The sequence below is a fragment of the Phyllobates terribilis genome, unplaced genomic scaffold, assembly GCF_046119375.1.
Source record: "Phyllobates terribilis strain yellow unplaced genomic scaffold, ASM4611937v1 Scaffold_11__3_contigs__length_659146591, whole genome shotgun sequence".
NCBI lineage: Eukaryota > Metazoa > Chordata > Amphibia > Anura > Dendrobatidae > Phyllobates > Phyllobates terribilis.
The window spans coordinates 329,214,976-329,232,499 of NW_027362771.1; the positions used below are offsets into that span (position 1 = coordinate 329,214,976).

The following is a 17,524-nucleotide window of genomic DNA, read 5'->3' on the forward strand; positions in this document are numbered from 1 at the left end:
GATCAGAAGCCCAAATTCTATGGAACCCAATAACTTCTTCTGGGATGGTCTCATGATACCCCCAGGGGTTCCCATGGATTCGGGCCGCCGTAACCGACCTTTTGATATCAATTATGATACCATACGGTCCTCAGGAATGGCTCCGCGCTATATCTTGGCTTCCAGAGCACGTACAAACGTCTACCGCGGAGGCTTGTGTGCGCAATGGCTCCGGGACGCCGTGATATTTTTTTATTGGCCCATCCCACGCAACATGCGTGTACTATTCATGTTTCTATATCTTATGCCTCCATGCTTGTGACAGACAAAGAAACTAGTCCTATGGGACAAATGGTCAGGTACAGATAGACGAAGCACCCCCCCCTGCTGGCTGTGTTTCCTCTCGAAGTCTTTGAAGCTCCTAGCATTCAAGTGTTAAGTAGGCTTCTTATCTTACAGGAGCCTGGATGGGGGGAAACTATCTAGTTGACGTTTTAACAGAAGGTCCCAAGGGTGGGGGCTGCTGAAGTGTGGCCATCCCTGGATATGATTTATCATTACCAAGATGGCGGCTACAGGTTCATCACACCTCCCCCTATACGAGGGCGCGAGGGGGTAGCACATTCCTGTGTTCCCCCGTGCGTCCTTCTGCACCCTCCCCTTGCCGGGATAACCCGTCAGCGTTACCGTGGTCACGGCCTCTTCTGTGGCGAATGGAGAAGTGGTACTGCTGGAGAGCGAGGCTCCAGCGTAGCAACCTGCCATTCGACCCAGAGACCGTGTGTAACCAGCTGAGGGGGTTGTGGTCCGTCTCCACGGTGAAATGGCTCCCGTACAAGTAGGGCTGCAGACGCTGCAGGGCCCATACAATTGCCAGGCATTCTTTTTCCACCGTGGAGTAAGCCACCTCCCGGGGCAGTAGCTTCCTGCTCAGGTACAAGACAGGATGTTCCTGGCCTGTCGTGTTGACCTGACTTAGCACAGCACCGAGGCCAAAGTCACTGGCGTCGGTCTGTACCACAAACGGCCGGTCGAAGTCGGCAGCTTGCAGTACAGGGGAGCTACTTAGGGCGGCCTTGAGTGCCCCGAAAGCTGTCTCGCAGGCGACTGTCCAGTCGACTGCGACGGGCAGCTTCTTCTTGGTGAGGTCCGTCAGGGGCTTGGCCAGGGTGCTATAGTGTGGGACGAACCTCCTATAGTACCCGGCGGTCCCCAAGAAGGACATCACCTGCTTTTTGGTCCTAGGAGTGGGCCAGGATGCGATGGCATCCACTTTCCCCGGTTCTGGCTTCAGAACCCCCCCGCCTACCCGGTGACCCAGGTAGAGGACCTCACTCATGCCCAGCTGGCACTTTTCCGGCTTGATGGTCAAGCCTGCCCGGTGGATCCGACCGAGCACCTGCCGCAGGTGCTCTAGGTGATCCTCCCAAGTGGGACTGAAGACTGCAATATCGTCCAAGTACGCAGCCGCGTACCCTTCAAGTCCCTCAAGCAGCGTATTGACCATCCGCTGAAAAGTGGCAGGGGCATTCTTCATGCCGAATGGCATCACTGTGGACTCGTACAGTCCAAAAGGGGTGATAAAGGCAGAGCGTTCCCTTGCCGCGGGGGTCAGAGGAATCTGCCAGTACCCCCGGCTCAGATCCATGATGGTCAGGTACTTAGCCCCGGCCATCCGATCGAGCAGGTCATCGATGCGTGGTATGGGGAACGCATCGGTGGCCGTTACAGCGTTGAGCCCCCGGTAGTCCACGCAGAACCGTGTAGTTCGGTCCTTCTTTGGTACGAGGACTACAGGCGAGGCCCACACGCTGCTGGATGCCTGGATCACCCCCAGCTTCAGCACCTCGTCTATCTCTTGGCGCATGTTTCCCTGCACCTCGAAAGAGACCCGATATGCTGAACGCCGGATCGGCGGGTGATCGCCAGTGTCCACGTCGTGGACAGCCATCTCAGTCCTTCCGGGCAGGCTGCTGAACAGCCCCCGGAAGGGGTGCAGGGTGGTCCCCAGCTGGGACCGTTGGTCCTCCGTGAGCTGGTGGCCAACCCCCACATCCTCGATGGACCCACCCGCCTTGGCTTGGGTGAGCAGATCCAGGAGGGTTTCTACCTCTCCTTCCTCGGGAAGGTTGCACACTGGGTGGGCAGTCGCTTCCCGCTCATGATGAGCCTTCATCATGTTCACGTGGAAGGCCTTCCTCCTTCCACGGGCGTGATCCAGGGTGACCAGATAGGTGACGGCATTGAGTTTCTGGTGCACGAAGTAGGGACCTTCCCAGGCTGCCTGAAGCTTGTTCTGTGGTACGGGGACCAGTACCCACACCTTTTGACCCACCTGGTAGGTCCTCTCACAAGCATTCTGGTCGTACCACCGCTTCTGGTCGGCCTGGGCCTGGGCCATATTGTCCTGCACCAGCTTTGCCAAGGCCATCATCCTGTCCCGGTGGCGCACGACATACTCGATGACCGACACCTCGGGGGTGGCCAAATCCCCTTCCCATGCTTCCTTCACCAGAGCCAGGGGGCCCCGTACCCGTCGCCCGTACAGGAGCTCAAAGGGGGAGAACCCCGTTGAGGCCTGCGGAACCTCCCGGTAAGCAAATAGGAGGTGTGGGAGGTAACGCTCCCAGTCTCTCCCGTGGGAGTCGACCAACATCTTAAGCATCTGCTTTAAGGTGCCATTGAACCGCTCACACAGGCCATTAGTCTGTGGGTGATACGGGCTGGCCACCAGATGTTGCACCTGCATTTGCTTACAGAGGGACTCCATCAGCCGCGACATGAACTGGGTCCCTCGGTCGGTGAGCATTTCTTGGGGGAAACCCACTCTGGAGAAGATCTCCAGTAAGGCGGTAGCCACCTTGTCGGCCCGAATGGACGACAAAGCTACCGCTTCCGGGTACCGGGTGGCATAGTCCACTACCGTGAGTATGAAGCATTTCCCGGAGTGGCTGGGAGTGGACAGAGGTCCAATAAGATCCACAGCAACCCTCGAGACAGGCTCTTCGATGATTGGCAGAGTTACCAGTGGGGCTTTGGGGCGCGGCCCCGCCTTCCCCACCCTCTGACAGGTGTCACACGAACGGCAGTAGGCACCCACCGCGGCTCCCATCCCAGGCCAGTAGAAATGCTGAGCTATCCTGGCCTTGGTTTTAGCGATCCCTAGGTGTCCGGCCATCGGAATCTCGCGTGCGATCCGCAACAATTCCGCCCTGAACGGATAGGGTACCACTAACTGTCGGTCCCTGGGCCACGCCTCCGGTGAACCCTGCTGGACCGTTACCCGGTACAGCCGTCCCTGGTCCCAGACCACCCGCTCGCAGTCTGACTCCATGGGAGGCTGTGCCGCCTGTTCCTTGAGAGCTTTCAGGCTGTCGTCTGCTTCCAACGCAGCCTGAAATTCCTGACTTGATGTGGCCAGAATCGACGAAACTGCCACATCCTCTGTCAGCCCCTCCGGGCATGTCACCTGGCCGCTGTCTGACCCGGCAGACACTTGGTCAGAAGTGGGGAAGCCGTCGGACCTCTGCAAGGCTCCTTGGGCTCCGGCGCTCCCACTCCTGGTGACAGCGGCTATGACCGCTGTGACCGTGGGTAGTGCCTGCTTCCCCTCTGTTTCTGACCAAGCCGCCCGATCAGGCAGGCTTCCTAGGCCTTTGGACATCTCGGATGTGGGGAACTCCTGCCCTGGGGTCTTACCTGGCGGCTCCTCTCTTGGGACACCCCCACCTCCCATGGCCTGTTCCTCCCCCTGCAGGGGGCCTATACTCAGCAGCCTGGATACCCCTGGGAGCCCTACACTGCCGGTAGCTGCCCCCCTCTCCATCCCTGAGCTTCCCTCTACAGAATCCTGCCCGCCCCCTCCCTCACCGGAGGACAAGAGGTCACGGCACGCCGGCTGAGCACCTCTGCGGGCATCCCCACACTCCCCACCTGCTTTCACTAACCCTGTTTGTGTTGTGTCTGTGCAGGTGTTACCCTCAGGTTTCACTCCCTCCTCCTCAGCAGGACACACACTACATACAACATGGTTGGCATTAGCAGCAGACAAATCAATACACTCTTGGGGGGCCGAACTTGGGGGTTCAGAGGGTACATACTGCGATACTAGACGCCCCAAGTCGGTCCCTAATAAAACATTTGCGGGAATATTTGGCGTTACTCCCACCTCCCGCATCCCCCTTCCGGCACCCCAGTCCAAATACACCATGGCAACGGGAAGTGCCGGCTCCACGCCTCCAACCCCGGAGACGGAAAGAGTCTTTCCTGGTACCAAGTCCTGGGGGGACACCACCTCAGGCCGTACCAGTGTTCGTTCAGCGCCCGTGTCCCGCAGTCCCATGACCGCAGAACGGCCTATGGTGACGGGTTGGATGTTGTCCAGGGACCTACCACCACCCCCTCCCACACACAAAACATTGGGCGCTCTCTGGGACTGGGATGGGGTCTTTTGGCGCTGGGGACACTCAGCCCTAAAGTGTCCTGGTTTGTTGCATAGATGACAACGTCTTACGTCTGGTCCTTGCCTGGAGAGGGCAACAGGGGGATACACCCCTTGTGTTCTAGGGGCCGGGGAAACAGGGGCATGACTGGGCTTACCCCCTCTCCAGGTGCTGCTGGCAGACTTCTTCAGCTCAGGCGCCCTGTTATTGGCATACTCGTCTGCCAGGGCGGCTGTAGCAGAAGCCCCTGTTGGTTTTCGGTCACGGAGGAACTGTCGGAGGTCCTCTGGGCAGTTCCACAAGAACTGCTCCGTGACGAACAGTTCCTGGACCTCCTGGCGGGTAGTAAGCGCTAGACCCGAGGTCCAGTGCTCTGCGGCTCTCAACAGCGCCCGCATATGATCGGTCCAGGTGTCCTTGGGGCCACGCAGCAGGCTCCGGAACTTCTGGCGGTACGACTCGGGAGTGAGGTTGTACTGCCGGATCAGGGCCCGCTTGATGCAGTCGTAGTTCTGTACCTCCCCGGCAGGTAAGTCCCCCAAGGCATCCAGGGACTTACCCCTCAAACGGGGGGTCAGGTATCTGGCCCACTGATCCCGGGCCAGATGGTGCTGAAGACAGGTCCGTTCAAATGCCACCAGAAAGGAGTCCAGGTCCCCATCCTTCTCCAGTAGAGGGAAGTCCTCAGCTCGGACTTTGGACGACTTGGTCTCCTGATGGGTTGGTTGCTCTAGCGGAAGCCCCCGCTGGGCCAGGTCCAGTTGGTGCTGGCGCTCCGCAGCTCGCTCTGCACGCTCCGCAGCCTCCCGGCGCTCTGCAGCTTCACGCTCCGCAGCCTCCCGGCGCTCCGCAGCTTCGCGCTCCTCCTCCGCTGCCTTCTCTGATGCTGCCAGGAGGGTTTTGTAGACGGCATCGCCATGAGACTGGAGACTTGCCATAGCCGCTTGTAAAAGGGCTTGTGATCTGGACAGGCTGGGCTGGGTAGGTGGTGGGCAGCCCACTGCGGGACCGTATACTGGGGACTGGCTCCCTGAGGTGCCCGGGCTGGACTCCTCCTCGCCATGAGTAACAATGTCCTCCCCTCCTGCCACACGGACCGTAGCATTAGCCTCCTGCAGGGTCTTGCTCCTGGTGCCGTCTGCCATCTTGGTAACCGACACCGCTGCAACCCTGAGTTTGCACACACCTTGTTATACTTTTAGCCTGACCGTCTAACGTTGGGCTGACCTTAAGACTCCAGCAGTGGAAGTTACCACTGGCAGTCTTTAGTGCCTGGGAGTAGGGGTCCCACAACACTATTATTCTGCAATCCCACCGCTCTGCCACCAATGTGAGGAAAGCCGGCCGGTGGGTGCAGCTCTCTGGCGCCCCCTTACCTCTCAGGTCAGTCAAGGTACTGCACCTAGAGAAAGTAGTGCCAGGAAGCTGCAACCAGCGCAGGGAACACGGTAGTGTGTTATCCCTTCAACGTCACTAAACCGTAACGTCACTACACAGCACAACTCGCTAGCGCCCTCTTAGCCTCAGGTCAGTCAAGGAACTGCACCTAGGATAAGCGGTCGCCAGGGAGACTGTCCTGTAACCTACTGGGTATCGGGGCCCTCTGTAGTGAGGGCGGTATATATATCTTCCTTGGCCGCGCCAGGAATATATATATCTGAACCTCCGACCGTCACTACCAGCCTTCCCCAATCCCCAGTTGGTATGCTGCCACCAGTCCCTATTTTAGATATACGCCCAGTCCGTGAATGGGCCTATATCGGGTCAGGAACCAACCCTGGGTAGCGTTTTTGGCTTGAGCCGAGCTCACACGGACGTGCGTTCGTTATGCAGAATAAAAGGCAGGCCCACAATTACTTGAGGTAATTGATTATAATAATACACTAGATACACGATATACAACTAAATATACACAGGTATAAGGTCAGGCTAAACTATACAACAATGGAATACAACACACAGAATCACCACAGCATATCAGTTACCGGTTTCTTGATTTTCTTGTGACGCAGGGAGAGGATTCTGCGGTCGCAGGCACGGTTCTTTGTTACAGGCTGAGGCCTACCACCGCATGGTCAAACTGCTCCTCCCCTTGGTGGCCTCAGCTGGTGCTCAGATGTTCAGCACCCCACTCTTGGGTCAAGACTGACTTGTCTCTTGTCTGTCCTGCTATCTTACCTGCCCCGTCCCGCCCACTGCTGGTGAGGTCAGCTGGCTCAGTCTCCACCCTCAGGTCTAACTTCGATCAGAAGCCCAAATTCTATGGAACCCAATAACTTCTTCTGGGATGGTCTCATGATACCCCCAGGGGTTCCCATGGATTCGGGCCGCCGTAACCGACCTTTTGATATCAATTATGATACCATACGGTCCTCAGGAATGGCTCCGCGCTATATCTTGGCTTCCAGAGCACGTACAAACGTCTACCGCGGAGGCTTGTGTGCGCAATGGCTCCGGGACGCCGTGATATTTTTTTATTGGCCCATCCCACGCAACATGCGTGTACTATTCATGTTTCTATATCTTATGCCTCCATGCTTGTGACAGACAAAGAAACTAGTCCTATGGGACAAATGGTCAGGTACAGATAGACGAAGCACCCCCCCCTGCTGGCTGTGTTTCCTCTCGAAGTCTTTGAAGCTCCTAGCATTCAAGTGTTAAGTAGGCTTCTTATCTTACAGGAGCCTGGATGGGGGGAAACTATCTAGTTGACGTTTTAACAGAAGGTCCCAAGGGTGGGGGCTGCTGAAGTGTGGCCATCCCTGGATATGATTTATCATTACCAAGATGGCGGCTACAGGTTCATCACAGTACTGAACTACACAAGCACATAAGGACATTTTGCACAGCACCTACAAAAAAGTATCTCTATGGTTAATTTAGTAAAACTGGAATTTATCAGCATGTAAAATAGGAGTGCGCTAACCACTAAGACCAAGATGAGCTTTTGGTGAACTGCCATTTCTTCCATTTTCATTTCGTTGCAATGTGTTGGTCAAGCTATTCACACTAGGTCTCTGTGTAGAATAATATTAGTAAATTAAAGGCCTGCTATTTAAAACCGTGGTTCTCTGTCAGATCACCTATAACAGTGTTCCAAAATCAGCCATTTCTTCCATTTTCATTCCGTTGCAGTGTCGGTGAAGCTATTCACACTAGGTCTCTGTATAGAATAATATTAGTAAATTACAGGTCTGCTATATAAAACCGTATTTTCACTGCATCTAAGACGCAGCGTCTTATAATTCCTGCAAAGTAGAAAAGATTTATAGAAATCTCCTGCCCACTGTGCTTTTTTTTAATCAGCATAAACTGACCTGCGGTGTATGTTTCAAATCCATAACAGGTCAATTTCTCTTGCCGATACGCTGAGTTTTCTGTGCGGATTCTCGCCATAGACTTGCATTACATGCGGAAAATCTGCATGTAAAAATCGCCCCTCGTTTTTACTGCGTTTTCATGGAGGAAACACAGCAAAAACGCATGTGATCCGCACATGACTATGTCAATAAATTTTGTTAAAGCCAAATGCTAGGAAGTATCATAATCAAAGCAGCTTTATATAAAACATGACATAGCAAAAAGAGACAAAAGATGCAGTTTTAAAAACTAGATAAAACCTCAATAAAACCGCATGTAAAAAACGCACACAAAAATTAAATGAAAAAACGCAAGTAACCTAATTTATTTAAGGCTGTTTACACATTCAGTATTTGGTCAGTATTTTAGCTCAGTATGTGTAAGTCAAAACCAGGAGTGGAACAGTCAGAGGAAAAGTATAATAGAAACACGTCACCACTTCTGCATTTATTACCCACTCCTGGTTTTGGCTTACAAATACTGATGTAAAATACTGACCGAATGCTGAACATGTGAACGTGCCTAATACGTAGGTGCAGAAATGGTGCAGAAAATAACCAAAAGCTCATCGTAGGAACGTAGCCTTAAGCCACGGCCCCGCTATCAGTATTTGGTCAGTATTTGGTCAGTATTTTTTCTCAGGAGTGGGAGCCAAAACCAAGAGTGGGTGATAAATGCAGAATTGGTGCACTTGTTTCTATTATACCTTTTCTCTGATTGTTCCTCACCTGGTTTTGGCTACCACTCCTGAGAAAAAATACTGACCAAATACTGATAGTGGTTTCGTGGCCTAAGAGAGTAAAAAGTGAAAAGGAAGCAAAATAGCTTCATAATGATAGCATGTGGTTACAAAAAAATCCCTAACGTAAAAAAGTAATAAAATAGTCAGAAAAATAATCTGAGTCAGAACATAGTGTGAAACACGGCAGAAATGTGGTCTGTAACACTTATAATGACACATAAAGCTCCCAGGTTAGACTCACTGCTTTATAATCCATGCATGATATACTGTATAAATCTATATATATATATATATATATATATATATATACAGTAAGCTAACGTCAATACTGTACTCATGCGATACCTCAGGGTTTTAGAAAATCAGTCTTTGGTTCCTCTTTACAGTTCCCAAAAAATGTGTCATTTCCCATTGTCACACAAATGTTCCAAAATTGTACAGCTTTTTTGGAAGAGTAAATTAACACGAAGTGGTTTTTTACTTTTATTAGTTTTATACATCTCATTTTTTAAGCCAATAGAAAGCGGCTGAGGCATTGAAGTGACCCTAGCCTCCTACTTTCAGTGGATACACAAAATATCTACACCCGCAGCGCCTTCAAAATAGTCCTTTTTTTTCACTTGGGATATTGAAGCCTTGCAAATAGGCAAGTAGTACTGGTGACATTGTAAATTTGCATGCTAGAGTACATTGGTTATATAGATGTCCCTCTGGATCCACGGTAGCCAAGTCCTGTTATTATTACACAAAAAAAAGGTCATCCATCTACCTTTTTAGGTATCATCATCTCCCTAAATAAAATGACTCAAAACTTCCAAATGATAATTTTTTTCCTCGTAGAACAAAAAAGAAACATTGAATCTTTTTATATTTCAGATCCAGAACAAAGTGAAACACTGTGAAGAAGCAGCTAAGGATGCAGGTACATACAATGTTGGCAGCTTGCCGAGAAGCTGTGGTTATTTTACTTTCATATCCTGTGAATGTAAACCCTCAGAATTTCTGCAGAAATCACTGGGCCCAATTTATCAAACTAACCGAAAAAGTGTCCTTGGTGCCTACAGCAACCATCAGAGCTCATTACTATTCTAAAAAGTTCATTTTTTTCTCAATTAAGTACGCTCTGCACCCCATCTTGACTGAAAAAAAACAGAAATGTAGAAATTTTTGCAAATTTATTAAAAAAGAAAAACTGATATATCCCATGGTCATAAGTATACAGACCCTTTGCTCAGACACTCATATTTAAGTCACATGCTGTCCATTTCCTTGTCATCCTCCTTGAGATGGTTCTACTCCTTCATTGTCCAGCTGTGTTTAATTAAACTGATAGGACTTGATTTGGAAAGGCACACACCTGTCTATATAAGACCTCACAGTGCATGTCAGACCAAATGAGAATCATGAGCTCAAAGGAACTGCCCAAGGAACTCAGAGACAGAATTGTGGCAAGGCACAGATCTGGCCAAGGTTACAAAGGAATTTCTGCATTAATCAAGGTTCCTAAGAGCACAGTAATCCTTAAATGGAAGAAGTTTGGGACCACCAGAAGTCTTCCAAGACCTGGCCGTCCAGCCAAACTGAGCAATCATGGGAGAAGAGCCTTGGTGAGAGAGGTAAAGAAGAACCCCAATATCACTGTGGCTGAGCTCCAGAGATGCGGTAGGGAGATAGGAGAAAGTACCACAAAGTCAACTATCACTGCAGCCCTCCACCAAAGTCAACTATCACTGCAGCCCTCCACCAGTTGGGACTTTATGGCAGAGTGGCCCGAGGGACCCTCTCCTCAGTGCAAGACATTTGAAAGCCCTCATAGAGTTTGCTCAAAAACACATGAAGGACTCCCAGACTATGAGAAATAAGACGAAGATAGAACTTTTTGGTGATAATTCTTAGCGGTATGTGTGGAGAAAAACAGGCACTGCTCATCACCTGCCCAATACAATCCCACCAGTGAAACATGGTGGTGGCAGCATCATGCTATGGGGGTGTTTTTCAGCTGCAGGGACAGGGAAACTGGTTGCAATTGAAGGAAAATAAATGCGGCCCAGTACAGAGATATCCTGGATGAAAACCTCTTCCAGAGTGCTCTGGACCTCAGACTTGGTCGAAGATTCACCTTCCAATAAGACAATGACGCTAAGCACACACCTAAAACAACAAAGGATTGGCTTCAGAACAACTCTGTGACCATTATTGACTAGCCCAGCCAGAGCCCTGACCTAAACCCAATTGAGCATCTCTGGAGAGACCTGAAAATGTCTGTCCACCAACGTTCACCATCCAACCTGACGGAACTAGAGAGGATCTCAGGGAAGAATGGCACAGGATCCACAAATCCAGGTGCATCATTCCCAAGAAGACTCATGGCTTTATTAGCTCAAAAGGGTGCTTCTACTCAATACTGCAAAAATTTCTACATTTCTGGGTTTTTTTCAGTCAAGATGGGGTGCAGAGTGTACTTTAATGAGAAAAAAAAATGAACTTTTTAGAATTTACCAAATGGCTGCAATGAAACAAAGAGTGAAAAATGTAGAGGGGTCTGAATACTTTCCTTACCCACTGTATATTGCTTCACAGTCTTTGCTGCTGAAACCTATGACCAAATAGTCCTTTTCAGGGCTACATCTATTCTATTCAATATAAATACTGCTGTTAGCGGTATTTAGTGTAGGGATAGTAGGTGGAGAAGGGATAGTAGTGCATTTCAGGCCTTGCTGCAGAAATGTAAAACCAAAATTCCTTATCAAAGCTACATCTATTCTATTCAATATAAATACTGCTGTTAGCTGTATTTAGTGTAGGGATAACTGCTTGAGAAGGGATAGTAGTGCATTACAGTCCTTTCCGCAGAAACCTAAAACAAAATCTCGTTATCAGGGCTACATCTATTCTATTCAACATAAATACCGGTGTTAGCTGTATTTAGTGTAGGGATAACTGCTGGAGAAGGAATAGTAGTACATTACAGGCCTATTGAAAGGGTTTATAGCCTTACAGTCCTTGCTGAAGAAACCTAAAACCAAAACTTATTTTTAGGCCTACATCTATTCTGTTCTAGTCCCTATTAATACCACTCTTAGCTGCATACCTAATTTAATATGTGCAAGGCGTGCGGTAAGGGCCGGGGAAGTGGACGTGCTGCTGATGGTGCATGCAGAGGCCGAGGCCGTGGGCCAGGTTATCCTGTTCCATGCTGGGGGAGCATGATACCTAGCTTCCTGTCCCACTTTGCAGTCAAGCCAGAACAGTGTGAATTGGTGGTCAGTTGGATAGAAGATAATGCTTCCAGTATGTTTCCCAGCACCACCCTGTCTTCCACACAGTCCAGTCTCACTAGCCAGCCTGGACCACACAATCCTCACCCTGTTCCTCCTTCCTCCCACCATGACGAATCCCAGGAGACAATTGATCCCACACTCAGACACTCAGAGGAGCTCTTTACATTACTATTTATTGATTCTGGCCTCTCGCCATGCACATTTCAAGAGGGACATGAGGAGATGATGTGTAGTGATGCCTAAATATTTGAGCAGCCACGGACAGAAGAAGACAACGGTGGGGAATGGCATTAGTGTCTCAAGAGGTAGATGATGATGGTACACAGTTGCCAACAAGTCATGTTCTTAAGTCAACAAGTCAGGAGGAGGACAAAAGTGCGTAAGTGGAAGACGAGGTGGTGGACGATGAAGTCACTGACCCAACCTGCAGCACCGCAATAGGTAGGCAGAGGCAGTGGGGTTGCCAGAGGGAGAAGGTGGGCAACTGTTCTCTAGAGCACCCACACGTGACAAAATCCCAGGCCAAGGGTTAGGTATTCCCCAATCTGGTGTTTTTTTAGTGTTTTTTTTACCGAAAGTGCGGAAGACAAGAAAACGGTCATTTGCAACCTGTGCCGTACCAAGATCAGCAGGGGCCTGACTACTACCAGCCTGACCACCACCAACATGCTCAGGCACATGTCATCCAAGCACCCGACTAAGTGGGCCTAACACTTGGGTCCACAATCAGTATCTACGGGTGACACCACTGCCTCTTCCCCTGTGCTACGTGCTTGCCATCCCCTGTCCAGGACGCAGGCGCCAATGCCTCCTGCCCTGCATCTGTAATCGGATATTCGCAAACACCATCAGTAACCACATCCCCTTCCTTCTCCCAGCGCAGCGCTCAGCTGTCACTACCCCAAGCCTTGGAACCAAAGCGGAAATACTCAGCCACCCACGTGCCAAAAAACTAAACGGCTACATTTCCATACTTCTTGCCATGCAAATGTTGCCATTTAGGCTTGTGGACACTGAGGCTTTCCGCAACCTCATGGCGGTGGCCGTCCCTCGGTACTAGGCGCCCAGCCACCACTATTTTTCCTGTTGTGTCACCCATTCCCTGACCAATGCAGTTACTGAGAAGGTCCACTTAACCACCAACACATGGACAAGTGCTCGTGGCCAGGGACGCTGCATTTTCCTCACAAATTGGACATTGGGACACTACACGTGCTACCGACACCTAGATTTGCAACATCTAGTTCCATCAAAGTCCCCCCCCCTCCTACACCAGTTCCTGCACCACCTCCACCTCCTTCAAATTGTCATCCATAATCAGTCACAAGCTGGAAGCACTGCAGCACTGCGTCAGTGAAGCTGCAACAGGCTCTGCTGAAACTAATTTTAAATTAGATGACAAACAGCACACCGCCGCAGGGTTGTTGAAAGGTCTAACAGAGTAGACAGATCTGTGGCTTTCGCCACTGAACCTACAACCAGGCATGGTCATGTGTGATAATGGTCTTAACGTGGTGGTGGCCTCAAGTTTGGTAACTTCGCACATGTATCATGCCTGGCCCATGTGCTCAGCTTAGTGGTTCTGAAAACCTACCCAGATTTGCTTGAATCACTTGTGAAGGTATGTCGTTTGTGCATCCATTTCTGCAAGTCACCTACAGCTGCCGCCGGTCTGGCAGTGCTGCTGCAGCAGCGCTTGCAAGTGCCACCTCACCGACTGGTTTGCGACGTGACCATGGGCTGGAAATTAACATTACATATGTTGGGAGGGCTTTGTGAGCAGCAGAGAGTAGTAGTTGAATACCAGCTACAATATGCCCGTCGTTATTCCAGTCACCCTTCGCACATAACAACCGACGAGTGGGCCTGGATGTCTGATATCTGTGAGGTTCTACAAAACTTTGAGGAATCAACAAAGATGGTGAGCGTTGATGATGCCATAAACAGCGTACCTATCCTGCTTCTGTGTCTACTCAAATGCTCGCTGCTCTCAATTAAAGAGGAAGCCTGCGGACCAGGTGGAGATGGAGGAAGAAAGAAGACAGGGTGATACTACCCAGCCCAGCCTCATATTTTCAGTGTGAATTGGGTGATAATGAGGACTCTGAGGAGGATGACCAGGAGATGGTTGTCTCCGCTACAGAGGGTACTACCCACACCAGCTTCATCCCATCTGTTCAGTGTAGATGGGCTTAAGAGGAGGAGAAGGAGGAGAGGGAGGAGGAAAAGAAGGAGATGGATAGTCGTCCTCCTGGTGGGGACAGGGAAGTCTTGCCTGTTGGGAGTCTGGCACACATGGCTGACTTTATACCAACACTGCATATAACGCGATGGTCACGGGAAAGGCAAGGAAAAGTCATGGGAAAGTTCACCCTTCTCGGCCCACGCTACAAGGAGGAATATCCATCTCTCTACGGCAGAGAAGGCTAGTAAAATGGTGCAATACCAGAAGGCCTTAGTTGATCAATTAGTAAAAATAATTCCCATCTGCCAACGCTGGTGGCAGAGGTCATAGTTCTTTGGGCAACCAAGGAGGAGAGATGAGGGAGACACACAACAGGTCCAACAGAGGCAGGAGAAGACTATCAAAGTCTGGAACAGTTTCATTAGACCCTCCCAGCGCCAATGCCCTGATGTGCAGGGTAATCTGAGAAGGAGGGAAAAGGTTTAGAAGATGGGAAAGGAGTACCTAGCCGACCCTACCAGTGTCCTCCGTTATTCCTCTGTGCCGTACAACTATTGGGTATCCAAGCTGGACACGTGGTAGGGAGAGATGCTGGAAAAGGGCTAGTTTAGCATTAGAGGCACATAGGCAGGGTTTATTACCTTAGAGTCCTTGCTGCTGCTGCTAACCTTACATCAAAACTCCTTATCAGGGCTACATCTATTTTATTCCCTATTAATACTGCTGTTAGCTGCATTTAGTGCAAGGATAGGTGCTGGAGAATGGATAGTTTTGCATTAGAGGCCTATAGGCACAGTTTATTGCCTTACAGTCCTTGCTGCTGAAACCTAAAACCAAAAGTCCTTTACAGGGAAACATCTATTCTATTCACTATTAATACTGTTGTTAGCTGCATTTAGTGTAGAGATAGGTGCTAGAGAAGGGATAGTTTTGCATTTAAGGCAATAATTCCTTCCTATATGCCCCTCAGTCCTTGCTGATGCAACCAAAATCCAAAAGTCCTTATCAAGGCTACATCTTTTATTCGTATTAATACTGCTGTTAGCTGCATTCAGTGTAGGGATAGCTGCTGGAGGAGAGATAGTTTTGGATTAGACAAGGAGGACAAGAAAAAGAGTAAACTGTCACGCTGGTGGTTCGTGGACCCACTGCACCACGGGCCAGGCTTACCCTGGAGGGGCATGTTTAAGCGGCTACCAAGTACCACTCCTAGGGCAGTCCCCGGAACTGCGGCAGCTGACCCCAAGGGTCAGAATGGCAGAAACGGACTCAGAGTCCAAGGCAGGACCAAATACAGATGATACTGACCTAGACATTGGTTCAGATAGGACTGTCTCTGGAACCAGTACTGGTAGCGTGGAATTTAGGCAAAGGTACAGCCAGAGTGGTTTCAGGATTTGGGTACTGCAGGTGTGGTTTCCGGCTCTCTTACCACTGGAGCGGTTTTAGGTTCAGGTACCACCAGAGTAGTTTCAGGTTCACTCACCGCCAGGGAGGTATCAGATCAGGTTCAGATACCATCAGAGCAGTTTCAGGTTCAGGTACCGCTGGAGCAGTTTCAGGTTTAGGTACCGCCGGAAAGGTTTCGGGTTCACGTACCAGAGCGGTTTCAGGATTGTCTCAGACAAGACAGATACTGGAAAGCAGAACTAGTACTGGTACAGGTTTAACTGGACTGGTACAGGGACCTGATAACAAGCTTGCAGATTGACTAACTACAATTGTTGCTCAGGCACCTCCCAACAGGTGGAGATACCTTAAGTATTATGTGCCTCCCCGCTATTGGCTGGGAACACATTAGGAGTGTGCACTCTGTCTCTTTAAGAGACAGGAAGTGCGCACATGCCCTAAGCATTTTGCCAAGGAACCTGTGTGGCGGGCGCAGACCCTGGAACACAGGAGGCAAAGCAGGAGACGCAGCAGTGCGGCCTGGGCGCTGAGTATGTCAGCGTCCCTGCTGCATGGGAGGAGCAGAAGAATGCAGGGATGCTGGTGTTGCAAAAACCATGAACCATATGGTGGATGGGAATACACCAGAAAAAAATGAACATATGATTTGGCTTTATGTTTCTCCTCCCCCTCCCTCTCCTCCTCTTCTGCCCATCCACGCTAAAAAGACTGGATGAATCTGGTGTGGGTAGTACCCTCTGTAGCACTGGCAACCATCTCCTGTTTCTCCTCCTTCTCAGCCTCCTCCTCATTATCACCCAGTCCATGCTGAGAAGATGAGATGAGGCTAGGCTGGGTAGTATCACCCTGTGTACTTTCTTCCTCCATTTCCACCTGGTCCACATGAAAAGCTTCCTCTAATTGTGAAGCCTTCTGGTGGCTACTGATGGTTTAAATGAAGACTCTGCAAAATCTCACAACTTTTTTCAGACTTTATTTACAAAAGCTCTTAAAATAAAGATCCTCTGTTTCCAAACATTTTGTATTTTATGCATTAAAAAGGGTCACATTGTTACAATGCTGTAACTCTGAAACAAAGAAAAAACAACAACCTAGGTGTAAATAATACTGACACCATAGTATTGTATTTCATACAGGTCAAATGTGTGGTTAAAAAACACACATCAACCCTTTGATGGGAGATCTGAATTTACCATCAATTCCCTGGAGACAAACCAAATCCTATGTATCTGCAAATCATCACTGAGAGGGCTAAAAAAGTAGTAGTGCAGATTGATGGTGATAATATAAAAAAAAATTGCAAAAGATAGAAAAGCATTGACAAGAGCTGCGTTACGACACATAAAACATAAATAATGACAGTCTCTCGTCCGGAGGGCACAGGGCCGGACTGGCCATCTGGCAATTCTGGCAAATGCCAGAAGGGCCTGTCTGGATGTGGGCCACCTTGTCTGCTACATTGTTATGAGAATCTTGCAACCTGCCGGAGGCCAGCACCAAGGAGGAGACATCGGCGGTGCAATGACTTCACTGCATTGCGCCGCCAGCATCCACTGTGAGAATGGATAGAAGAGACAGACGCTGTGGAGGATGAGGTGTCTGGATTATGTGAGTATAGGGATTTTTTTATTTTTGGGGGGCTGTGGGAGACCATCACACTATATAGGGCGCTATGAGTTGGACCATATTAGTATTATTGTTATTTATTATTATAGCGCCATTTATTAAATGGCGCTTTACATGTGAAAAGGTGTATGCATAATAAAAAAAAAGTACAATAATCTTAAATAATAAAAGTCACCGACTGGTACAAGAGAAGAGAGGACCCTACCCGCGAGGGCTCACAGTCTACAAGGGATGGGTGAGGATACAGTAGAAGAGGGTAGAGCTGTTCGTTCAGCGGTATAGTGGAGCGAGGGTTAGTGCAGGTTGTAGGCTTGTCAGAAAAGGTGGGTCTTCAGGTTCCTTTTGAGGTTTTCCACAATAGACGAGAGTATGATATGTTGGGGTAGAGAGTTCCAGAGTAGGGGAGATGCGCGGGAGAAATCTTGTATGTGATTGTGGGAAGTGGAAATAAGAGGGAAGTAGAGAAGGAGATCTTGTGAGGATCGGAGGTTGCGTGCAG

At 49.7% G+C, this 17,524-nt stretch overlaps 1 protein-coding gene across 1 annotated transcript in view; it reads left to right on the forward strand.

Moving 5' to 3' along the window:
- Positions 1-17,524, forward strand: part of PSTPIP1 (proline-serine-threonine phosphatase interacting protein 1) — a 116,225-nt gene that overhangs the window by 80,455 nt on the left and 18,246 nt on the right. Inside the window, exon 8 of the mRNA XM_073652666.1 lies at positions 9,400-9,445. Within this exon, the coding sequence (XP_073508767.1) occupies positions 9,400-9,445 (46 nt within the window). The remainder of the gene's footprint in view (positions 1-9,399; positions 9,446-17,524) is intronic.